At 37.9% G+C, this 26,437-nt stretch overlaps 1 protein-coding gene across 2 annotated transcripts in view; it reads left to right on the forward strand.

The window, feature by feature from the left end:
• Ntng1 (netrin G1) overlaps positions 1 to 26,437 on the forward strand; it is a 354,515-nt gene that overhangs the window by 298,528 nt on the left and 29,550 nt on the right. Inside the window, exon 8 of one of the 2 annotated variants that reach the window (XM_052179408.1) lies at positions 1,919 to 2,053. The exons of the other annotated variant lie outside the window; for it this stretch is intronic. Coding sequence (XP_052035368.1) covers positions 1,919 to 2,053 — 135 coding nt within the window. The remainder of the gene's footprint in view (positions 1 to 1,918; positions 2,054 to 26,437) is intronic. 2 annotated transcript variants of the gene reach the window in all.

The raw sequence follows: 26,437 nt of genomic DNA on the forward strand, positions 1-26,437 counted from the left end.
GAACCAAAGAAACTCAAGACGATTTTAATGCCCACAAATAAATTGTAGTGTAATGTTTTAATTGAGGTGTGATAAGTATTTTATGCTGGTTTGCTATCTAACAGCCATGTATTTTTTAATAATTTCATGTAATAAACTATTATCCTCATGGTCAAGCCTACTCTTCCATGTATCATTGAATAGAACTTCATAAGTGATAGATCAAAAAACTGTATTATTTGTATATAAGGTTAAAAAACGGAAACATTATGTCTCTTGCCTATTTATTTTTATAACTAAGATTACAGTCTATTTTTCTTACAACAAAGACTGGGGATTACTATAGATTAGATATTGAGCAGTATATTTTTTTAATTTTTTAAAAAATCTATCTCTTTGATCACTGTGGTCTACTTGGAACAGCCTGTGGGTTCATGCTGCCCAGGTGTAACTGCAATTGGCTTTCAAAACACCAACAACTCTTTATCAACATGCCCACTTTATAAAGTGAGACCCATTCCAGGGGGACCTAGGCACAACTCAGTGAATACAAATGTATTAACAAACATTAAAAACACAACAAAATGATGATTTTTAGTTATTCCTTTCCATGCACAGACAAACATGAGAATAGAAAATGCTGCCAGGGAAACGTAGAAATGTTTTGGAATTTTAGCTACACACACACACACACACACACAAACACACCATTGTTAGTTTTATAACTGTTTCATGAGGATGCTGAGCTCTAATACTGACTTAACACAACATAAATCATAATTCAAAGGTCCTCCACGTCGTTTGAAGAAATTTTCATTTGTCTCAATGATAAAATTTGAGCAAAACCTCCAGGTCTATTCACAATATTTCCAAATCCTGTGCTAATGACACAATACAGTTATAATTAAGCTGAACTCCCCAGGGCCATTAGCTACATGATTTTATGCAAACCTTTACTGAGAGATCCTCGCAGTGGTTCCATCTTAAAACAAAGAAGATTGAGAAACAGAAAGTCATAGTAACCTGCCCAAGATCACACAGCATGTCACACCGCATGGCAGCGATGAAAAAAAAAAAAACACCAGCTCAGAAATCCCTTGCTACAAACCACCTGTGTCCCTCCACCTGGGGTACAAAACAGGTTCCCCACTTCCCCCTTCAGCTATGAACACTCTAGAGCTTCGGACATTAAAATACCCTAAGAGTGTATGGGGATCAAGGAAACATTTCCTTGGCTTTTTATTATGCCAAACTCTTCCCTTGGCCAGACAAGAAAGTTCAGAGACAAACATACATCTCAAAGTTTACCTTCATTCAGATTGGGAGCGTGAGATTTATTTTTCTTTCATAGTTGTTCACCTAAGCTACATAAAAGCTGCGTGATCATGTCCAGCAAACACAATGACTAAGGGCTCATCTCAAAGCCCGATATACATAAATAAGTTAAGGCATCGTCCCAAATCATAAAGCAAAACTACCTTTAAATGAGTAAAGTGCATCCATATTGCACTTTGAGACATTCAGCCATTCCCAGATATTGAGTGTAGCAGATAAACCCATTTGAATAATTTAAAACAGATTTTACACTGATGGAATATTGATTTATCCTTGATATACACACTTCTCATGGCATTCATTAAACCATCTAAAAAATGACCTAACAAATGGAATCTCCATTATGATCTCTTACTGGTGAAAGCATGATGTCTTATTTCCTTGGAAGGGTTCAGCTTTTTTCCTCCCATATCATAAAGATGATGCCATGGAAGGCTGAACAAGTAAATAAATGGCCCTGAAATAGCCACATTTGCCAAAGCATTTCATTAATGGACATCTTCCTTTAAGTAAGTGAATCCTTCTAAGTAAGTGACGCTCCTGTGTTGATAACCTCTTAGCCACTCGAAGTGTCTCCAGCCTGTGTGTTGTCTTGTTTCTACAGAGTGTTATTGTAACCCTTTGGGCTCAGTCCATGATCGTTGTAATGGCTCAGGATTTTGTGAGTGTAAGACTGGAACAACAGGGCCTAAATGTGATGAGTGTCTGCCAGGAAATTCCTGGTACTACGGCTGTCAACGTAAGTAACTCTGGGAGCTGCCCTCTGCCTGCTGCAGCATGGCTGAATCTGCTTGTCTAGGCAGCATGTGCAGCATCTCAGAGCAGAAAAAGACCCATCCAGCTGACAAGCTCCATAGGCTACTTAGTGCACCAGCCTGTGTAGGAGAGTGATCCATCAGCCATCCAGCTGGCCTCTCTGAAACTCACCCTCATCTCCTCTGATGGCTAACACAACTTATATTGAAATATTGTATGGCAAAGCATATACCAGGTCAGACCATAAATTAAGTGGCACAGTAGGGAACCCAACTTGGAAATCCTCACCACGAAATGAAGTGTGATGTGTATGTGGTTAATATATTTCCTGAACTGAAAGCTTCCCTGAAACTGCAGAGTTCATAAATTTAACAATATCTACATAACTTATAACCACCCTTGCTATCATGCCCACCACTGAATCTTAACCCAGATCCTGAAGGTAATAAATCTAAGGCATATTGAAATGTTGTGGTAAAAGAAATGAAAAAAAAATCAATATTGTTCTTGAGACATTGGGGTTAGGTGCCACATAGTGAACCTTCGACTGTTGCTGTTGGTTCATCCTCTGCAGACTCTCTCAAGTCTTCTGAGAAGCTTGCCAAGCAGGTGGCATGTCTGTGTGTCCATAATCTAAAAAACATTTAAATCTATGCAGAAACTTCCTGCCTGTACTGTAACTTCTTTTGCTTTATGGTTCTACACTCACTTTGCTTTCCATGTTCATAAACTTATGACTATGAAATACCCACAAGCCTTGTCGTCCTAAACCAAAATGCCCAGATGAAAAGAGAGAGAGCCACAAAGGTCACCTCAGGTGCATTACTGTCACGCCAAAAGACAAAAGGAAAAGAAATATGGAAAGAGAGATTTCAGAGCTGGTTTTTATTTAACCCTAAATATGAAGGAAATTATCATTTGAGCATATTATTAATAGAAAAATTACTAAGGAGGTATATTCCCATCTTTAGGATCTTTGAAAGCATCTGGGTGTTCTGTGATTATAGAACATCTCAATTCAAACTAGCCAGGTAACAAACCCTAACAGCTCCAGGTCTGCCCTATTGAACAGCATAGCTATAATTCTGTGTGCTTATTTCTCATTTGAATAAAATACTAACATGCAGGAAATGTAGAGACGGTTTCTACAAGAAATCATGTTATCTCTATAATACAATCATTTTATTTTCTACATAAAATTAAAGAAGATAAATACTATGACAACAAGTAATGGCATTACATCTCACTAGAAACATGAACAAAAACTGATATAATGTTCTATCTGCTGCTCATGTAATTTCTAGGTATCTGGCAACTGCATTTATATGTAACACAAAATGGCATGCTATGAGAAGATGGACTGTGGCAATAAGCAGAGATGTTTGGCATTGGGCAGGTCAATATAAGAGGTACCAAGAGCTAAGCACTGAGAGGAACAGTGAAAGGCACTCAGACAGCCTGAAGAAAAGCGACTCACTTGAACAGTAGCTCAAGATAAGGCTAAGAATTAAAAGGCCTGTCTGCTGTAATTTTCCAAAAAGCACTTATCCTTACGAGTAAATTCCTAAAACCACATGAAGAGATAGGATTCAGAAAGCACTCAACAGTACTAAAACAGATGGTCATGAGTCCCTGAACTGGCCATCAGGCAAAAGCAGCAAAGTAGATATGGGTGCCCAGGTAAAAACAAGTACCTGTCAATCCTGCGATTCACTAGGAAAATAAAACAAACAAACAGCAACCATTTTGAACCAAATTTAAAGAAAACATTTATTAAATATTAAATATCGACTAAGAGATGGACTTTGGTCAGGACCATTATCCTAGAATTTCCCAGCTTGAATGGTATCCAGCCACTTGTTGCAAGAACTTACGAGGCCAAATCTGTAGGTCACTGTACTTTCCCATGAGGTTTTGTCATTTCCCAGAACTACAATTCCTTGCATTCCAGGAAGTTATGTAGTTCATGAGCAGGTAGGGCTTACAGGTTAATTTTGTGAAAATCAAGATTAATCATACAAAGAATAGAAAGACTATAGTTGAGATAAATATCTGCAAGAGAAAGCTTCATAGAAATACTTCAGTTTTTATTTGTTTGAAACAAAGCCTCACTCTCTAGTCCAGATTGGTCTTGAACTTATGATGTTCCTGCCTCAGCTTCCTGAATGCAGGTAATAGAAGTCTGTGTCACTATATCTGATACCAAATATAAATTTGATGATCCAAAAAAGGAGAGGAGGTCCTGGAATGTAATGAGTAAAATTATTGTGAGAATACAAATTACAAATTAATTTTATCATATGACAATATGACCACTCACTCAACTACATTACACTAGCAATTGGAAGATCAGAAGAAATCCTGTCACCTAAGATTTGAGCCTCTGATCCACAATTTAAAAAAACAAAAAACAAAAAACAAAAGCAAAAACAAAACAAAGCAAAACAAAGCCCTAATGCTTTTCTGAGGATCTCTGCCCTTGAAAATGATGGAGTTGATATTGAGTGCCTCCAATGGGTTAATGAGAGAAGCTTCAAGGATGTAAAAAGATAGTTGCTGTGACATAAAGCCATGGGGTTGAGTAAAAATTATGACAGAATAAAATCAGAACAAAAGAAGATGTGTACCTGGGCACTTATTAGTGAGGCCCAATTAGGAATGAGGCTTGTGCAGGAAGTCAACTTCCATGGTAATGGTAGGAGCTGTCCAAGGTGGCCTGTAAGCAGAGGTGCAGGAGGCAATATATTGTCATGGAAATATCAAACACTCTCCTATGACTTGGGAAGTGTGTGTGTGTGTGTGTGTGTGTGTATGTGTGTAGGTAGATAGGGATGGTGTATATGTGTGTCCTGTGGTCTCTCTCTTTCTCTTCCCCTTCTCTCTTTCTCTTTCTCTCCCCATCCCCTGCCACGTGTGTGCACATGAATGTGTCTATGTAGTTCAGAAAATATTTTTGAAGAAAGGAAAGAAAAATAGAAAGTAGATTGTGTGATGTCTTGAATTCTAGCCAAGAAGTTTCATGCTACCCTGTGAAAGAACCAAAAGTATCATATAAGAGAGGTATGGGACCCAATATATGCAATTAAACAAAGGTTTGTAAGAATGAGATTTCATTTTTAGAATCATTATTCCTGTACTTCATGAAAGGTAAGATTGGGGTAGTTCAAAACTGGATTTAACATATACATTTAACATATTTCAAATTTGCCTTTGAGCACACAAGATTTTTGGTGTTTTATTTTGTTTTACCTCAATCTGAAAGCCTTCTGCCTGGCTTAGTATTAGATGCAGTCTTAGTGGCAGAGAGATTAACATGGCAAGAAATCAATACCAAAGAGAAAAGAGTAGTAAAGCTGGCCATGACATTGGTAGCTATGAACTGAAAATAAATAGGCATCAGTTTGTGTGTGTGTGTGTGTGTGTGTGTGTGTGTGTGTGTATGTAATTGTGCCTGTGTATGTATGCATTATATAAATATATATCATATATATGTCTACATATATTTATACACCTAGATATGTATTTCAGCCAACTATGATGACACACAACTGTGATCCCAGAGCCTGAAAAGTAGATGAGGAGGATAAAGAGTTTCATGCCATCCAATGTTCATAGAGTGCTCAAGAGTAATCTTGACTGCATAAGCTCATTTCTAAAAATAAAAACAAAAACAAAACAAACAAGAAGAAGAGAAGAAAGGAAAGAAGGAGGAAAAAAGAGGTTTGGGGGAATAAAGATTAGTTTAGTGTAAAGATTGTCCAAAAAAAAAAGAAGAAAGAAAGAAAAGAAACAAAGGTGATCCAAGAGTAAAGAAACAATTTCAACTCATAACGTTTAGAAATCAGAGGTCATAGCCAAGTCTCAAAAAATACAGCTGAAAAGAGCAAGCAGAAATTAATGCTTCTTGTAAAATGTGAAGGGTTAATTCAATACCAGCACCAAAAAGACTGGATACATTTGAAATACCTTCAGCTAAATATAATGTAAATCTCCACATTAGGATGAGTGGCTCTAGTAAGAGGCATGCCATGTTCTAGGACACACAGAAGATACAGTAAAACCCCACATTATTACCTTAAGCTACCAATACTCATTGGTATTCATTGCTTATGTTATGTGAAATCACATCCTGCATGCAAAAATAGGGTCTGGGAGGGTTTGAGCATTTGGGGAAGACCCATTTTATAGGTCTTGATACAGTAATTATCAAGACCATTATCTGTCAATGCAAAAGAAAATGGTATCTTGCAGATGAAATACAGTTTTTACTTGAAAGAGGGATATACAAGAATAAGTTCTACTTCAAAAATATACTTACTTGGATCGAAAGAAAAGGTACAAGTCAAGACAATGTAAACTTGAATTATAAATAAGAAAGCTCAGATATTGAAATATTTTTAATCCAAATGAAAGACTGTATGGAAAAGGCATTGTGAGAGTGTATATTATCAATAAAAGATAATTTGAAAGGGTATACTGCCTTGTATAAATTTAAAACTTTTAAATGCTCTTTTGCCTTCCAATACAAGTGAATTAAATTGTCAAGCTATCTGATAAAAGAAATAATATGTGCTGATAAAATTGTTCATATGTATTGATGAGAGCTTTTCATCAAAAAAGGGAAGGACGTTATATGGTTTTGTTACTGCTGTTGCTACTGTTTTGGGTTGGGTTTTTTTTTGTTTGTTTGGTTTTGTTAGTTTTACTTTGAGATGGAGGTTTTATGTTGTACCCTAGGCTAACCTAGAACTCGCTCAATCTGTAGCCCAGACTGGCTTCAAACTTAGAATAATCTTTATGCCTCATTGACCAAGTACTGGTATTATAAGGATAATCATATCCCTATTACCAGTTCTTTGTTTATTTGATTGGTAAGTTAGTAGAGTGATTGGTTGGTTGGCTCATTTGTTCATTCATTCATTTGTTCATTCATTCATTCATTTTGTTTGTTTGGTTTGCCTTTAAGCTGAGCTTCTCATTCAGAACTGTAGAGCCATGTTGAGTGAAATATTAAAAAGGTAAAATCAGCACATTCCAGTGCTTGTGCCTTTACCCTGGCAGCCTGGCTGGCCATGCACTGGCAGGCAATGGCCAGCCTGGTTTTATCTCGTGGAGACTCTGACTCTGAACTCCACAATCTCTTCACCCAGCTAGCTACCACATCATCCCTGTGCTTCAAATTCCCCGCGGGAATTTTGTGGAGCACCTCAGGCAAACTCACCCTAGGCCACTGTAACTTTCTCTCTTGAAACCACACAAGCCACCTCGTGAAGGAAAATGCAACACAAACTTAGTTCAGAAACAATGGTAACTCAATTTCTAGGTGCAACAACTAAAACTTAATCTTGTAAAGCCTTATTAAAATCTGACCCCTCTGGTGGCCAAACCTTGAGGATCCAATCCACCATGATACTAGGAAACTCTAGCAGCTACATCTTCCCCCTCTGCCATCCCAGCTCCAAAAGCAGGTAACTCTCTTCTGCTTCCTCTCTCCTTCCATCCAACCCAGAAGTCCCACCTACTCACCCAGTGATTGGCTCCTTTATTCATTAGGGGATTGGTTCACAAGAACAGTACCAGGTCTACCCACAACAGAGCCAGTATCAAGACTAATCCCACCTATAGCATCCCTATCCCCAAAGGTAAACCAGACCTCAATGGGGTTGAAGCTCAGCAAGGTCACTGAGTCAGTGCTCAAAGTAACAGAGAGTTAGGGGATAAGAAGACCGAGATGCCACTGTCACACAAAGGAGTAAAGGCTTCTAAAATTCCATGTACTGATGTCTAAGACACTGAAAAAGCTTCACAATTATTTTTGATAAAGTTGATAAGACTGTTTAAAATATGTGTATAAGAAAAAATGAAGTTTCTTTAAAAATCTAACTTAATAATTAAGAATTTCACACTCACTTGCTATGTGTTGATACTCTGCTACACATTTAAGCTAAAAGATATTAAATTGTAAAAATTCAGGTGGTAGGGAACTGTGATAGCAGTCATTTAAGTGGGAAAGATTCAGAGGTCCCAGATAATACCCAGCCTTACCCTCAAGACAAGATATGTAAATGACAAAGGACTTAACACAATTTTAGTTGAATAAAGGCCAAAAGTCATGATCCCAATAAAGCAAACTGCATACCTCTAATCGTTATACTGCGTCCATCACAGCAAGGCAGGAATGCAGGACAGCTGTTCCCTTGAGAGAGGTGTTTTTCATGTGAAGAGTTGAAGCATATCGGCAAACATATAATTTGGCCGATTACAGATGTCAGCCAGTGTTTATTACTTTTCTCATTGCTATGACAAAGTACCTGACAGGAAGCAATTTAAGGAAGGAAGGGTTTATTCTGGTTTATAGTTCAAGGGAAAATATTTTATCGTTGAGGGGGAAGACACGCAGCAGGGACAGGAAACAAGCCAGTCACATTACATCTGTGTTCTACAATCAGAGAGGCAACAGGAAGATTGCGCAAGTATCAGAACCTCCAAGCCAGTGAGTCACCTATCTCCAGTTAGGCTCTACCTCCTAACGGTTCCGGAACCTTACCAAACAGTGCCACCAGCTGTTAGTTTTCAAACACAGGAGCCTATGTGGAACATTATTCAAACCAAACACAGCACTTCCAGGTCTATGATGGATCAAGTAGACCTGTTGGTTAATGGAGAAAGAAAAAGAAATATGGGTAAATTGAAAGAGGTTGCTTTCAACTTATCAATTTCCAACCACAGTTATCTCCAACTGCCTGAGGTACACTGAGAAATGAGGGTTCCCCAGTCTGTGAGAAAGATCAAACAGATGATGAATGTGCCCTTCCTAGTGATGATTCTGTATGGTCTTAGTCAATAGAGATTCCAGTGAAGATGCCTCAAATTTTCCAGCTTTGACATTAGACCAAGTCCATGGGGCAGAGGGCAAGTATGCCCAAAATGTCAGCCCAGTTTTCCTTAGGAGGCATGCAGGGCCATTCCACTGTCTTCCTCTCTAATTATTCTTCACTTATGTATTCCAGGTTTTTCTCTCAAGCTACTCATGGTTTGATCTATTATTTTTTCAAACAGTATATTTTGATGATATTTCTTTCACTCTCTCAACTCCTTCCAGATCTCCCACATCTCCATATCCACCCAACTTCATGATCTTTCATTCTTTTTGAGAACAAACAAAAAATCAAAATCAAAACAGAATCATCATCTTCCAGACTACTAGTGTTTTTAAATCCTCTGCAGGTCAGAAACTAGGGATTAATAAAACTCCCTTTATTCTGCACATGGTTTTTGATCACAATTCTTCTGCTACCATGATTCAGGAGTTTTTATTTCTTCCTTTTCTTTCATTCTTTTTATTTTATGGAGATTAATTTCTGTGGGCCTGACAACTTGTGCTCATGGAGATATTAGGACAATGTTTCCAATTGCTTCTGTGAGATGAACTTTACACATCCCCAGACAAATATCTTGAACCTAACTTGTAATTTTTCAATTGCCTCTGGTTGCTGCCTATTCCTATTTGCTGTGTTACATTAAAATGTCCAGTTCACATTTCACCAGACGACCTTACATGTTGAATCTGTTGACAGGAAGCATGTCACCTAAATGTGGATTTGTCTGTCATGCTTGAGAGCATTTACAGTCCTAGACAGCAGATTCTATTTATTTAACTCTTTTATTTCTATCACCCAAAGTTTCATTTTGTAGATAAAGTGAATGACTCATTGGATCCAAGCTTTTAATTTCCTTCCCACTAACTTTAATGTCAGCACCATTTCCCTTGCTGAGCACCACACACAGAAGAAGGATCTATGGTAAATACCCGGAGAGGGCCCTTGCTACTTCTGCTGTCCAGCTTCTCTGGGTGGGAAAGCAGTGCTCTTTAAACAGCCATTCTGAGCCTCTCAGAGGTAATTGAAAAGAGAAAATATTAGGAAAACAAGATAAAAAGTGGCAATGTATAAGCATTACAAATATGTTGGTTCTTTCTCCAGGGGAACAAGGTTCATTTTACCAGCTAGAAGAGAAAGCCCAGGGCTGCCCCCAGATGTGAAATTTCTCCTGATTCAGCAGTCATGATAAGAGCTGTTGCTTTCCAGCTGCACTTCTTGTGTTTCCCTGATATTTAACTTTGATTTGGAGTTGTCAGACAAGGCCCACCTATCTCTACCCCTGAGTGATGAGGCTAGGGTGTCAGGGATTATCCTGGTTGTGGAAAGGGCTGGAACTCTCTGCATACTAATGGCTCCATTCAGCAAAGCCATGAGAGGCAAATACTGACACAGCTAGCTTGGTGGGAGTGAGTGGTTTAGAATGTACTCAGTATAGGATTCTATACTAAATGGATTCAAAACCTGCAATCCCTGAATTTCCAAAGGTCCACTTGTGACAAGTACACATACTGTACAATCAAGAGAACAATTTCAAGCATTTTCACACCCACTAGGCAATGCCTCTGGTACCTTGTTCTCAAAGCAAAATGAGCCCTCAGTTTTTATCTGCAAAATAGACCTTAAAATACTGACTTGGCAATTCATGTTGGTTTTTTTATCTTTGTTAGACAGAACATTGAGAATACCAAGTATACTCAAGCTTAATCATTCCATGCCACCAAGCTATCCAAGTTTAACAATAAAAGTCTGTGAGCTGTCACTGCCAATGTCCCTCGTCAAGTGAAGGCTCAGTTGTACTGGAAGAAATGCAACAGCCATGTCCTGTGTGATAGGTGATCACAAGGACAAGTGGAAATGAAGACTGGAGATTTGCCTTTACATTGGGTAGAATAAATATAGGGTCTCACCTTGGGCTATTCTTTACCCACTGGTGAATGCATGTTTGAACATGTGTGTGAATAAGAGAGACAGAGACAGAAAGTATCAAAGTCTTATAAAGCTGTGTGTACAAAGATAAGAGATAAGAAGTGTGAAAACTCAGCCCCAAAACAACATGGCCACCCAACCTGAAACCTGCTGGACAAAATTGTGACTGGTAGTTAGTCCTTAGCACTCACTCATAAGTATGGAATGGGAATGTTGAGGCAAACTGTAGCTGGGGAGTCTTGCTATACAGACTATAAGAGTCAATACAACTCATGAAAATGAAGTTTACTTTTGAAGTCAGGGATTTTTGTAAAGCTGTGTGTGTGTGTGTGTGTGTGTGTGTGCGCGCGCGCGCGCGCGCGCACGTGTGTGTTGTGTGAGATGGTGGAGCGGGAGGGAAAGTGAGATGGAAAAGCAAGGGAGGCAGGAGAGAGGGAGAGAAACAGATAGAGGTAGAGACAGCACACTGGTACATGAGTTTTATGTGTTCAGAGATCCAAAGTTGAGCTATCCCTTAGGTGCCAATGCTTGCCTTCATCCTTGTTTGAGACAGGCATCTTCTTGTTCATGATAGTAGACAAAGGCTAGCTGGAGAGTGTCTAGGCTTTCTCCTGTGTCTACCATTCATATTTCCGTAGAATTGTTTAGGAGGACTGAGATTGTTAGCCTGTGCTACTAAATCCTGGTTTAAGTGGAATTCTAGGGATTTCAAATGAGGTCATACTGCTTGCACACCAAACACTGGAGTCATGACTGTTGCCTCTTGGTGTAACTGCTGCTATGTCTCTCCACCAAGTATGACTTCACACACCTCACCCTCCTTATTGCTGCCCATGACGCAGGGTCTTGAATGGTCAGAGCATTGTCTGTTCTCTGACATGGTAAAAGCATGAAATCTCACTAAAGGTCTGAGCTGCATGCACACATCAATTTCTGCTAAGAATAGTGATCATTTTAAGATAATAAAATTGTATGAAGCCATTTCTGTGTGTAGGGAACACTTCATGCATTATCTCCTACAGGGAGATAAGCATTTTTCTCATTTTGTAGATGGCAAAGCTGATAATTAAAAGGGTCATTTTTCAATTGAAACACTAGTAGCCCAGCAGCTACTAGTGACTGTTGGTGGTCATGTTTATTTTGGCTTTTTATAAGATTTTGCCATTTTTACTTCACAGATTGAAAGAGAATCTGATGAGATCTTCAGGGAATCAGAAAACTTTTTCTCTAAAGATCTAAATAATCCCTATGCTAAGCTCTATGGGTTAGCTGGACCCCAACTACTATTCTTGCTGTCAGTATACATCTCAACAGCATTCACATATGGAGCATGATGATGTTCCAAGAAAACTTTATTCACTGAAGTTTGACTCTTAACACAAATTACACATGTCAAAAATGCTATTCCTTTTCATTTTGCTTGATTCATTTTAAAAAGTATAAAAACAATTCTTTATTCATCATCCAAGTGAAAAGAAGGCAGTCTGGGCTTTAAATCGTAGCCACAGTTTGATTTATTCCAATGTCAACACAACAATTGCAAACAAAGAAACAGAAAGGGTAGCATATAGATGGAGAGAACATGTAGCAGGAATCTGGAGAGATTCTAAGAAGAAAGACTTTTCATTAAAACCTTGATGTGCATAAGGCAGGGTGTTGATCTAACAAGTTCATATTTATAAGGTCCTAATTGACCTTAAAGAAAAAAATGGCTAGGATTCCCAGAAACATGAAAGCTTTGACCATTTAATTTCCAGGACGAGATCACAGACATGGTCGATACCAACTGTTTAAAGGTCTTAAGAGCCAGCCAAGCCAATTTAACATCAATTTAGTACAATCAGCAACTAATGAAAGAGAAGTCAGGGTGGCCATAATATAATCAGGACTGTTCATGTCAGAGAGAAGAATTATTCTGCTGCGTATTGCAGGAAGAGTCCATCACCTTGAATATCAGCAGGAAGCACCACTAAGATAGAACGACACTAATAATCCAGTGCTCCAATGCCAATGACACAGGGAAAATACATTTATAACATGTAGATAATGTAGGAAAAATTTTACCATCACCTTTAATATTGCTAGTAATTATCCTTAATATAGTGCATGTCAGTGTTGTGAACTTATACTCTTTCTGCTCTGATTTCTTTTTGAGTGTGACTGAGCCTATTAAACCCAAGACCTTTTGAATTGCCCACAGGAATGATTCCATGACCCATCCATATTCAAATGCACAGATGCTTTTTGCCCATCTTTTCCAAATTTTCTGCTTTTAAGAGATATGATCTTCATATGGGTCCTGAACAACTGGAGCAGGGGCTGCCCCAAAGCTGTTGCCTACATGTGGGCTATGTTCTTCTAGCTGGGCTGCCTTGTCTGGCCTCAGTGGGACAGGAAGCACCTAGCCTAGCAGAGATTTAAAGTGCCAGGGCGGGGGGATACCCAGGGGCCATCCCCTAGTATGGAAGGAAAAGGGGAGGGGAGATGGGAGAAGGATTGTGGGAGGGGTGTCTGGGAGGAGGGCAGTAGTGGGATATAAACAGAATAAGTACAAAAAAATTCATTCAAAACCTAAAAATAATAAATAAAAAGCTCCCAAACATAAAAACAGAATATGGTAAATATAGATATTCTTTGTTGAAAAGAATAGCAGCTTACATAAATACACAATGGATTATAGCAGTAGGTATCATTCAAGTTGTCAAAAGGTCACTCGTGTTTTCATTGTAGATTAGAAATAATTCCTAAGATATATTTTAATGATATATTTTGCCTTGTCTTTTTCCTGGTCCTTAACTTCACAGTGTTAAAGCAGTTCAGTGCACTTTTATTTTCTAAAAGTGGTAAGCTGTGAAACATCAGGAAATGGCAGTGTTGTAACTTTTTTTAAGAATTACTGTTAAACATTTTTTAAAAATAGTGCCACTACCTTTATGAACTTATTTCATATGTTAGTGTTCTTTAATTAAGAAATCAGTAACATGGACAATTATGTTTCTCACATGAATTTAAATACAACACCACAGAATTCTGTGGGGTCTGTTCCACAGCAACCTCATGATTGAGGCTCCTACTGTCACTCCATGTATCATGCTCCTGTTGACAATGTTTTTTGAGGGGACAACATGGAAAGTAACTCTTGAAATATTATACTTACAGAAGTGCACTTTCTAACTAAAATAAAAATTAATGATTCCTAATGGATCTTCAGATATGTATGTATATAAAATAAGAATGCTATTTAATTATATTAAACTTTAAAAGGTTTTTAATATACTGTGAATTCATTTTGAAACATTCTTGTATATACATATATTCATACATATATATGCATATAGAAATAGTTTAGTCATACCTCTTCCAACTCCTTCCAGAACCCCAATGTACCCTTCCCAACTCCATATCTTTTTCCTTCTTTCTTTGTTTCTTCCTTTCTTTGTTTCTTCCTTTCTTTGTTTCTTTCTTTCTTTCTTTCTTTCTTTCTTTCTTTCTTTCTTTCTTTCATTCATTCTTTCTTTCTTTCTTTCAGTGATTATTGTCCAGTCAGTGTTTTCTATATATACATGGTTGTGGGAGGCACCCACTAGAGCGTAAGTCAACTTACCAGAGACCATTCCCCAAAAGAAAACAGACTCTCTCTTTACTTGTCATCAACTTCCAACTGCTCCTCATCTGAGATTTGGATCTCATGCACCTCCATTTTTATTTTATGCTGGAGTGTTGATGCTCAGGGTTCATCCACAGCGCTGTGAGTTCAGGAGAACAATGATCCTGTCACATTCAGAACTCTCCTCCCCAATGCCTGTTCGTATAATCTTTCTATCTCTCCTCCACTAGGTTCTCTTATTAGGGGGTTAGGATATAATATAGATGTCTCATTTGTGCCTGAGCACTCCAGATATACATACACTCTACATGTGGACAGTAGTGAGTGAGTGTCTTTATTACTCACTATCCATTACACAAATGTTTTTCTGATCAGGACTGATAGCTGCACAAATAGATGCTTTTAGATATGTGTATTTAGAAGGAAGTTCAATACTACATGTATTTAGCATAATGTAATAGTAGACTCACTTCTGGACCTGGAAGCTTCCTACCCATTGGTTCTTAGGTTTAGTATACAGGTATGAGTTTCTTCTTAGATTTTGGTTCTTAAGTCCAATCAAAATGCAGTTGGTTACAACAATCACCTTCAAGCTATTATTATCATGTCTTGTAAAGCTGATCAACAAAAGTTTTACAAAACTCACAGGGCTCACATCTTGGTATAACTGTCTATGGTATTTCTTCTGCAGAATGCTACATAGCATCTTACAGGATTATTAACATTAGGTTTTGGGTTGGAGAGTTCCAGAACAGTATCAAATATATTTCTCCCAGTCTTATGATCAAAGTGTATGAGGTCTTCAGCAATAAGGACTTCCTATCAAGTTCCTATCATGACCAAGAACAATGGTCTGTTTTGCAGGTCTCTGATAACCCCTCCCCTCAAGCAACAAGACAATGTGAGGTATCACACACCTGATGCTGAGATTTTTATTTGGCAATCCACAACTTCTGGAAGGAGCATTAAACTCCTTTTAGGGTAATTCAATTTAAACATATATGGAAGTAGATAAATGTTGTTTCTATATGGCCTTTTTAGAAAGATCTCTTATTCTTCCCCACCCCACCCCCATCTTTCCAAACCTCTCTTTCCCCTCCACTAAGAAGATCTTCTTCACTTTTTTCTGTCCCCTCTTCATTTTACTAGAGTGTCTCAATTCTTAGGATGGAGAAAATTAGGTTTCACCTGATAAAAGTATCCTATGAAGCCATTAATGCATCCCTTCATATAAAACGAAGGTTTGATCATATTCTATAGGAAATACATGCATTTATTTAAACAAGGTGATAGAATTTATTACAGAATCTTGTACAGTATTTTAATTGTCCTTTCTGGCAAATGTTTGTAGTTATTGAGTCACTCAAATCTTTTACTTCTTGAGTCTTACATTATATGGAAAAAAATAACATCATCTTGATTATCAGCAAAACCTAGAGGAAATTTCAGTAAGAGTTTATACATTTATTCACTAACATATAAAGTCATTTGATTGCCAGCTGTTGAAGTCCTCTTGCATATCAGGAATTAAAATAATTTTGGCAACCAAATACAGATAAAATGTGAGTCCTGCTCTCCAAAGTCTGGCAAATGGAGAAGACTTTCAGTCAAGCATCATTTCATTTTTGCCTAGGCCCAGTCAGAAAAAATGAACTTAGGGTTACTTTCCTAGCTGGTTTTCTGCTTATAAACAGCTATGACATATATGCTTAGAAGTTTATCTGAACTGGAACCTTACAGAGTTAATTTTAGCCATGTTTAAGTCATGCATTAATTATCTTTATTAATATTCATCATATTGGTAAGGACCATGGTCTTTTCATTGTTGTCTATATGTCAGGCATTTATAACCTTATGTAAGGTACTTAAAACATACTTCATAGTCACCCTCATCTTACAGACTGATGACAGTAGGCTCAGAGAAACTGCATAACGTTTTCAATTCAGTCAGATCCACCTTGACATTCAAAATGATGCTTGGGCTAGCAAGATAGGTCAGCATTTAAGAGCTGTCCTAGCAGAGGATACAGGTTTGGTTTCTAGTCCCTATGTCCAGCTATTCACCACCGTCTGTCACTCTAGTTTCAAGGGATCTCACAGCTTCTTCTAGCTTCCATAGGTACATTTATATACATGGTTCATATACATATACTTGTGCATTTATTTGTGTGTGCTCATACACAATAATTAACAAAATAAAGAAAATAAGCATATGATCCTTCAATCAGTAGCATGCACATTGCTGGGAAAATATTTAGAAACACAAAATCTCGGGCTTAACCATGAGAGAGAGAGAGAAGAGAGAGAGAGAGACAGAGACAGAGACAGAGAGACAGAGAGAGACAGAGAGAGATCTGTGGATAATTCCTAATCATACTAAAGACTGAGAAGTAGAAGACAAGAAGTATTTTAACATCAAGTATAGGGTTACTATTCTTAAGCCTAATATGTTGCTAGCTGTCATTGATCTTGTTGTTGTTATTGTTGTTGGTAGTGGTGGTGGTGGTGGTGGTATGTGTGTGTGTGTGTGTGTGTGTGTGTGTGTGTGTATGTGTGCGCGTGCGCGCGCGCGTGCGCGCACATGTGATTAGTCTCTAGTGTTTACAGAATAATGGCAGTTAGAAAACTGAGAGGTTATACATGCTTGGAAAACTTTAGCTAGAGATCAAGGGCTCATCTGCTCCTCACCTCATCAGCTTTTATCAGCATGTGTTTTACAAATCCAAACCATATTAAAATAAGGAAAATCATGAAAACTTAAACAAGTGGCCTATTTGTTTTCTTTCATCCACATAATTTAAGAGTGTTTAATATTTGATAAGCTAATAATAAATATTTTAATATAGTATATTGCATTTGGTTATGAATATATCAAAAAGAAATACAAAGTGAGCTACCAAAGACAAACTTTTATTGGGAACATGAAATAGAACATAAAATTTGATGGCAATTATCATTTAATCTATTCATGTTTAGAAACATATTGAAAGAGAAACACATAACTCAGTTAATTGTTATGAATTATTAATTGCTCATTTGAAAAGCAATGAACAGGACTATACTCGTTGAAATTCTTTCTTTCTCAGTAGCTTTAACCTTTATGTCATTGGTTTTATGAGAACAAAGGGGAAAAGAATGACAGCAAGATTCATGATTTCCCAAACTAGAAAATGACAAGACACTGAACATATCAGTAGCTAGACAAAGGTTAATCAAGACTGGAATGAAATAGTTACCACAGGCTCCTCTCTGGCATACTAAAGTATGATTTGCTGGGGCAAGCCCAAGGCATCTGAATTTTGCTAACCCCCACCCCGGTTGATTATAATATATGTTCAGGATGGAAAGTTATAGATGCAGTGTTTGTACATTCTCTGAAAGTCTTACTCCAGCCATGAGTCAACTCATGGCAGACAGAACCCAAAGCAAAAGGCAAGCGAGGCTACAACTTCCCAAAATAGTTAGGGTTGGAAATGAGAACACCAGAGCACAATGGATGGCAGGGCCATCTCACAAAGCTCTAGATGCTTTCTAGAATAATCATAGAGGATCACCTTATCAGACATCACTGGGAGGGATTGCAAAGTACTGGTTAGCCAAGCAGACTAAGGTGGAGAATATGGTTATATTTTAAAATACCTAACTTAAACAGCCTCTTCTTTGTCAAAAGTTAATGCTATATATTTCTTCTTCGGTACTAAAAATTTTTTAAATTGCAATTTAATAATTAAAGCCAGGCATTTATTGTCCAGTGTCATCACCATAATTGCTGCAACTGTATAATGGCTTTGTAATTGGTTTTCCTAAAGAAAACTGAAAATATAAGCTACCAAAATTTCTTCATCTTCACATGTATGGTTACTATTATTCTAAATATATATGTTGTCACACTCCCAATTACCATTTAAAAATTAACATCTTGTTTTTTTATTTTTCTTAATAAAACATTTCTGAAAAAGGGAGAAAACAACTGCCTATAAAGAAATACTATAATATGAAATTTCTCTATTACTAATGGCTATCTTTCATTCTTCACAAATTTGTTTATTCTCAGTTTGTTTTATAAATAGATGGAGTTATTAAAATGAACTCACACATGTTTTTTGATAACATAAAGTAAGGGCTTTATATAGACTATTGCAGAATTTTAAAGATGATAAACAAAATATAATATAAGCAACTTTGGTTAATAAACCTAACTTCTTATAGAATCAAGGAACATTGCAATTTATTATCATTGCATACTTGAATACTTTGTGTTGAAAAAATTGAGGCTTCATTTACCCTCAATTTCCTCATCAAAATGAAGATGAAAAGTGTTATCAGTGGACATCTGTGACAGTTAGAAAACACAATGCATTCAAATGTTTAGCTTGGTTTCTGACACACAGAAAGCAAATTTGGTGGGAAAATCTAATGGTATGACATCTACCTCTGCAGATTCAGTCACAGTGGTTTGGATCAACACACTTAAAGAAACAATCAAGGTCCAAAGAAATGAAAACAAAATGTAATATACATTAGTCTAGTTTATTTACAAAAAAAATGAAAATCTAAAAAAAAGTGTGAGATTTAACAACTATTATGACTTTCTGGTTATTGTAAGCAGTCATTGTCACCTATAAATGCAGCATCGTATCTAGAATTTGTTTTTTTTTTCCTAAAAACAAGTGTCCTTCAGTTTTTTCAGTATCAGATAAGCAAATAAAACCCTTTATTATAAATTTTTATCCACTAAAATACCCCCTAACCTTAGCGGCAATTCTTTATCAATTTTTGCATCATCCTGGATCCTAGAAATTACACTCTAATGCTAAAATGACTGCCTGCCAGACATGTCTTGAATTATAAGGTATCCCTATACATACCAAAACTAGCCTCAGCTCTCCTGTGGGACATAAACCAATTTCTCAGGAGTGATTGTGGGACAGTTGCAATCCTTTGAGCTGCCCTCAAACCTATTGAATACATGCTATTTTCAGCCTGGAGACTATTGACACCCTTCAGGATTTGTATGTCAGAAATGCATTCAGTCTCTTGGTTTTTTTTTTTTTTTTTTTTCAGAACTCCTCAGGAGACTTTCTGCAGGGTTATTTGGCTATTCTTAGCAAGTTCATGCTATGTGCTATTTTTCAGCAGAGTTGAGGTTTCTCCTCTTATACTAGAAAGGGCCTCAAATTGAGACTTTTACTTTGAAGAGAATAAGGTTGTTTATTCTTATAGATCTTTAAAAATAGCATGTGTAACAACTTAACCACATGTCATGCTGTCCTTGGAGTGAAGTTGAATTTTCATAGTGAATCAAAAAGCATTAGTGATGGAGTTAAAGTTTATAATTGCTGTAGCCTTAACAATGCACTCTCACTGAAGACTATGAAGGAGATATGGAAGCCTAAATTCTAAAGAGGAGGGAGACTGACAGCATAGCTGTGTTGCTGTCACCGGCAGCAGCTTCTACGGGTTACACTGTCAGGGGTCAGCCACCCGTGTTGACATAAAATGTTCTCTTTCTGTATTCTTCACTACGGTCATATCACTTAAGGCTTTGTCATTGTCTTAGTTATTTTTTTCCTTTTACTGTGATAAAACACCATGGTCAACGAAACTTACAAAAGACAGTTTCAGAGTATTAGAGTTCATAACCATCAAGCATGGCAAGCCCATCTGAACACTGCTGCAAGCTCCTTTAATACCCTCCACCCATGTCCCATTGGTCCCAAGAAAGCATCTCTTCTAAACATCAGTTCCCGCTTGGCTGGCATTGTCTGCACCAGTAATCCTTGGTCTCTCAGGCAGTCCTCAATTAGGTCCTCCTGCAGGAGATGCTTTTGCAGCTGCTTGACCCCTGGCATTTACATAGACGTGGCTATGAAAATAGCCATTCCTGCTATCTTCAAGTCTTTCAAAACTTTAAAGCCCACCTCCAGTGGTAGATCTCCTCCAACAAGACCACCACATCTCCTGATCCTTCTCAAATATTTCTACCAACCAGGGAGCAAGTATTTAAACTTACAAGCTTATGGGGAGGGGCATTCTCATGTGGACTAGCATACAATAAATGTACAAATCACTGAAAATACATGTTGAGTAAAAAATCATCAAAGGAGAGAGAAACAATATTAAGAGCACTACTCTGTAAGAGCAAGGTGAAAGAGATATGCCAATCAATAGACAAGTGTTTGTTGACCCTTTGTACCTTGCACTACCATAAATGCTACATAAGAGAGAAAGTCAGTTTAACACAGATCTCCTTAAAAGAGATTTTTAAACCTGAGGAGATTGGAGTAACATGCACAAAGCCATAGAATGAAGAATGACCTGCCCCTAGACCATGGGACATCATAATTGCCTTAAATAAACAAGGATATTAGGCATTATTATTGGTCTGCTTCAAATGTTCAGCTTTATCACATAGTGATTGGAATCCTGCCCATCCCCCCTATTCAATGTATACAGTAGAGAAAAATTATGACTTATCAATCGTGAAAATTCACTTCCCAAAATTGAAAATTATACCTCATAGGGCTGTTATCCAATTTATATTAAATGCTTATACACTACTGAGCACAATTCCTGGTATGTAATCAGCTCCATAAGTAAACATTATTAGTAATATCATTCTGCTGTAAGCAGGTGTCAGGAGAGGTGAACTTAATGGAGAGTTAGGGAGGATTCATAATTCTCAGTTATCATTGCTAAACTTGTTAGTGCAGATACCAATAATAAGTGTAGGCATTTAAACTGGATTTTTAAGACAGTAATGAGTGTCCATTGTGAGAATGTTGGAGGTTGCTGCTCATGGACAGTGTCCTCGGCATGGTTTCCTTAATGCAGAAGTGTCAGAGAAATAAGGATTTCCTTGTCTTTCCTTCCCTCATGAGGTAGCAGGCATCACGGATTTGCTCTTCTGTTCCCAAGAAGTTTAATGAAGTTCTACTGAGTACAGAGTCACTAGCCTCACTTTGGATTGGTACTTCTCCACTCCTGGTCCCTAGAGTGAGAGGCTGGACCTTCCTCTTACTTGGATTGACTTCCCTAAGTGTAACTGCATATCCTTAACCTAAAGCTAGCACAAACCATCTACAAAGCGAAACAAAGAGTTCGCATCTGTGTCCCATTTTAGATTCAGATTTTATTTTGTAAAACATCTCCGTCAACTATGTTTGTTCTTATAATGCAAGGTAAAAGTAGTCTGTTGTTTCCCTGCCATCAGGAAGACAGGAGCCACCTGGTCTTGGCTCCAAATTTAACACCAGTACAAAGAGGAAGAAGAAGAAGAAAAAAAGGCATATTTCTTTAGAGCATGGATTTCTGTCTAAAACTTCATCCAGACACCGACAGTCAAAAAGGACACTGCAGGCATGTTTGCTTTCATGAGAAGACAGGTGTTCACTGGGGATCTTTTCTGTCCCTCAGCAGGGTCCTAGTTTCCAGCCACAGAATATCATTATTCACTGAAGAGTGTATTTGAAAACATCAGCAGAGATCATGACCAAAGCTCCCCCAGGGAGAATTCAGTACAGCAAAAGCCCTATTTTTCTCCCTTCAATGCACTTAAGATTTTCCTGCTGACTATGTCTCTCCTTTCAAACTGCCATGACTCTAATAAGAAGCAAAGCTGAATGCCATGCAGGAAAATGTAATGTAATTATATATATATGAATATGTATGGATATATATACATATATGGGTATATATATACATATACATGGATATATACATAAATGTATATATCCATGCTATAAACATGTTATAAATTAAATTACACTAAAAACATTCCAGTAACAAGTGTATCATGGGCCTTTATGGGGCTTAGACATGTCACATTTATTTCATTTATTCTCCAAATAACTCTGCAAGAAGATCCTAACGTATTTATTTTATGGATAAGAAATCCAAAATTTAAAGAGATTAATTTGTTCACACTAGTAGGTGATAGAAACATTGCCAAGCCAAACAACAGATCTGATTCTTTGCCTCATAAACCAAGAACGCTCAATATATCAGTTACAAACTAGATCCATGTCAGACAACTGTCCTTTGCAGCAGACAGGGGAAGAAGAGAAAACAGCGTTCTGAACACAGTCCAGGTCTACCTTGCTTGCAATGGAGTAGGTCAGGCCATTAGTCTTAGTATCCATGAGCATGAGAAGCAGCACACACCTAAGAGACAAAGAACTTTCTGACTTGACAAGTATTAACAAAAGATTCTCTCTCTGTATATATGTGTGTGTGTGTGTGTGTGTGTGTGTATGTCTGTGTCTGTCTATGTGTCTGTGTGTGTCCTGTGTCTTTCTTTATCAGCACTTTTTCTTCTGCCAATAATCATAAATGTTCATTTACTGCCTTATGTGTAGTAAACTTCTTTCTCTGACTCAACAACTAAGCCAATGCACACTTGTACACTTGGAACACACAACTTACGCTCAGATGGCCAGCTCTCAAAGGCTCAAGTGTGTGCAGAGCAGAGATCCTGCACTGCTGCATACCACGGATGCATACCACGGAGAAGCAGGCACTGGGCCCCATACAGACTTAGCTGTTCAAATAATGAGATGTCATTCTGAGGATATGGCAGCTCAAGTCCGCCCATCTACCCACATGAAAACATCATCAGAATTTTCTGACCAGTTACTCACATGTCAAAAATTCAAATAAATTAACACTAAACAGTAGCCCATTTGGCACTCTACAACAATGACCTTCAGAAACCAAAGGAAGAAGAAAAGCATGCATGTAAGTAGTTATATATAGTCACTCACAGATTCAGGTGTAAGGAATAAAGGCACCCTTATCTACTGGCATCGTTGTGGCAGACTCTTTTCTGTCATCTTATTTAGTTTTCATTATGTCCCTATAACAGGATATTGTGTTCAGCATGTTAAAATGAAAGAATATAATCTAAGGCTTGAATAGGGATACAAACTTGTGCAAAGTCATGAGACATCAAGATCAAGGAATGAGCATTTGGAAATCGGTTCTTTCCCTTTCTATTGAAAACCAATCACATTCATCCTTCAAGTTCTGTGGACAGAGGACTGTACTGGAACAACTATGGTAAGCCTTGTGGAGGAGTTTAAAAGAGGGGTGATGTTCAGTGAGAAAGATTTCTGAGTATCAGACACTCCCATGATGGTTTTTAGAAGGAATAAATTGTCAGTATCCACAGTGATGCCCAATAGCCTGTTGTAGAGACCCTAGGGAACTGAAAGCTCGATGGTGGACAGAAAGATTCCCATATCTTCTAAAACAACAGGCTTTGTCAACAGCTGAGTTAGTGCTTGTGGAAAGTAATAAATTCCTGATTCGCTCTGAGGGTCCAATATTCTCAGACAGCCAGGGCAGCCGCAAAGTGACTCTAGGATCCAGCTCTGTGGTGACATGGAAATTAACTGCTGTTGCACTGTAGCCATTTCTGTGAAATGAGGTGACAGCCCTGAATAGCATGGCAGGAACAATATGTGGAAGAGCCTTTATTGTGGTAGCAGCTCTCACAGTGCCATGTCCATCTTACATGGTCAGGCTCCCTCCGTTGCCCTGGAGACAAGGAAAGGCAAGAATTCTCTTCATCATCAAATCATTAGCTGCTGGACACACAGTCTCAGCTCCACGTCTTACGCTTGTCATCTGGTCTAGAAGGGTATGTGAGGAGAAGAGATGGATTGATAGGCTGGCTGCAAATAGTGAAAACAGGACTTTGTAAGTATTGTCTAGGCCTCCCCAGTCAGGTTCAGAAACATTTGCCAGTTTGAGAAAGGATAGGAGTGTTTCTACAGATGAAGCTACAATGACTCACTCTGATGGGAGACAGGCCATTTCATGTTCATGTGAAGTATATGACTAATGAGAGACAGGGCTATGAAAAGGGACAGCAGGAAGCATCCTGAAACTATGTGTGACTTTAAGTTGAGTGAACAGCCCTGCTTAAGATAAAAGACTAAGATAACAGGGTGACACTCAGGAATTTCTGGCCCACTCTGATGCTGATTGGATAAGCCACAGGGTTTCATGCCTGCACACTACATGGTTTCACAAAATTAAAACTCCTTAAATATCAAATAGATTTTTCTATGTGTCCCTGGAGTGGAATTTTGAAGTGAAGGATGCAATTGGACACATGGAGTACCAGCCCTAATGTAGATACACATCTAATTCTGGGGATTCTGTGTGTACAGGATCCCTCTTGCTCAGGCAAATGAGTCAGACTTCTTTGTTTTATGGAAAGGAAAGCAAACACAGCAGAGGGCTAAGACAGTTTGTTTACTGGGATTACTGGCTAAAACTGAGGCCATCCTTTGAATACTGTGCTGCACTTCATCTACTCTACCGTCTTCAATGGGAGATGGAGCTAGAGGGATCCTTCTTTTTTTTTTTCTTTTTTTTTTATTCGATATATTTTTTATTTACATTTCAAATGATTTCCCCTTTCCTAGCCCCCCCCCCCCATTCCCCGAAAGTCCCGTAAGCCCCCTTCTCTTCCCCTGTCCTCCCACCCACCCCTTCCCAGTTCCCCATTCTGTTTTTGCTGAATACTGCTTCACTGAGTCTTTCCAGAACAAGGGGCCACTCCTCCTTTCTTCTTGTACCTCATTTGATGTGTAGATTATGTTTTGGGTATTCCAGGTTTCTAGGTTAATATCCACTTATTAGTGAGTGCATACCATGAGTCACCTTTTGAGTCTGGGTTACCTCACTTAGTATGATGTTCTCTAGCTCCATCCATTTGCCTAAGAATTTCATGAATTCATTGTTTCTAATGGCTGAATAGTACTCCATTGTGTAGATATACCACATTTTTTGCATCCACTCTTCTGTTGAGGGATACCTGGGTTCTTTCCAGCATCTGGCAATTATAAATAGGGCTGCTATGAACATAGTAGAGCATGTATCCTTATTACATGGTGGGGAATCCTCTGGGTATATGCCCAGGAGTGGTATAGCAGGATCTTCTGGAAGTGAGGTGCCCATAATCCAGGGTTAGTGACTCTATTAGGGTTTGTGTCAGTCTACACATGACTTGATTTGGCTATGCAATTACTTACTTAAAATCCTATAAGACTCTGGACCCCAGCTTGGATGGCATTCATGTTTGAATGGGCCATTGGCTCTAAGAAGTTCCCTATTTAAAAAGGCCTCCACGTGATCATTCTGGAATGACAGATGATAGGTGCGTGGAATTAGACACTTGTTATTGTACCATAAAATCAATGTAAACATGAGTAAGTGATTCTTTAACAGAATTGCTACATATAACTCTATGAGTACATGCCTGACATTGTTATATTTGATGCCCCATTGAGCTCAATACACACAGGGCTTCGGAACAGTTTTTAAATACCAGGATCAAACTATAAGATATATATTTATCTTGGGTATTCATGTCATAATCTGATAAGAGCATAGGTTTATCTTAAATTTGTTTCCTTGTTTTGAGTGATCTAGAAAATGCTATTCATTCTTTTCCTCTTGTGATAATTTTTTTATTAAAATTTTTGAAACAAGAAAATTCCGACATCCTTTTAAAATTATTACAGCTTGAATTTTACATAAGCCTCCAGAATAAATTATTTATGTTGGAAGACTTACGACTTTATTGCATAAGGATATGTTTGCCTCCTAATATGTTAAAAAATTATGAATCTCCTACTTTGCCATAATATCTCAAAAAGCAGAATATTAATTTCCTGCCATTTGTGTGTTACAAGTACTATGAAAAATTTTCTCTCAAAATATTTCTTCTTCATTTTGTATCAGAGAATTCTTATCTATTAAGAAGGCTGCATTGTCAGTGTGATATATTTTATCCTATTAACAGAAGACCACAGTTTTTCAAATACCTCGAAGTGCAAATCTACACAACAGGAGCATAGTCTTTTCTTCAAGTTTGGGGGTCTTGTCCACAGTACTTGAGTGTCATTGAGCGAGACACATAGACCAATAAAGAGCTGATTCA

The sequence above is a fragment of the Apodemus sylvaticus genome, chromosome 4 (assembly GCF_947179515.1).
Source record: "Apodemus sylvaticus chromosome 4, mApoSyl1.1, whole genome shotgun sequence".
NCBI classification, from domain to species: Eukaryota; Metazoa; Chordata; class Mammalia; order Rodentia; family Muridae; genus Apodemus; species Apodemus sylvaticus.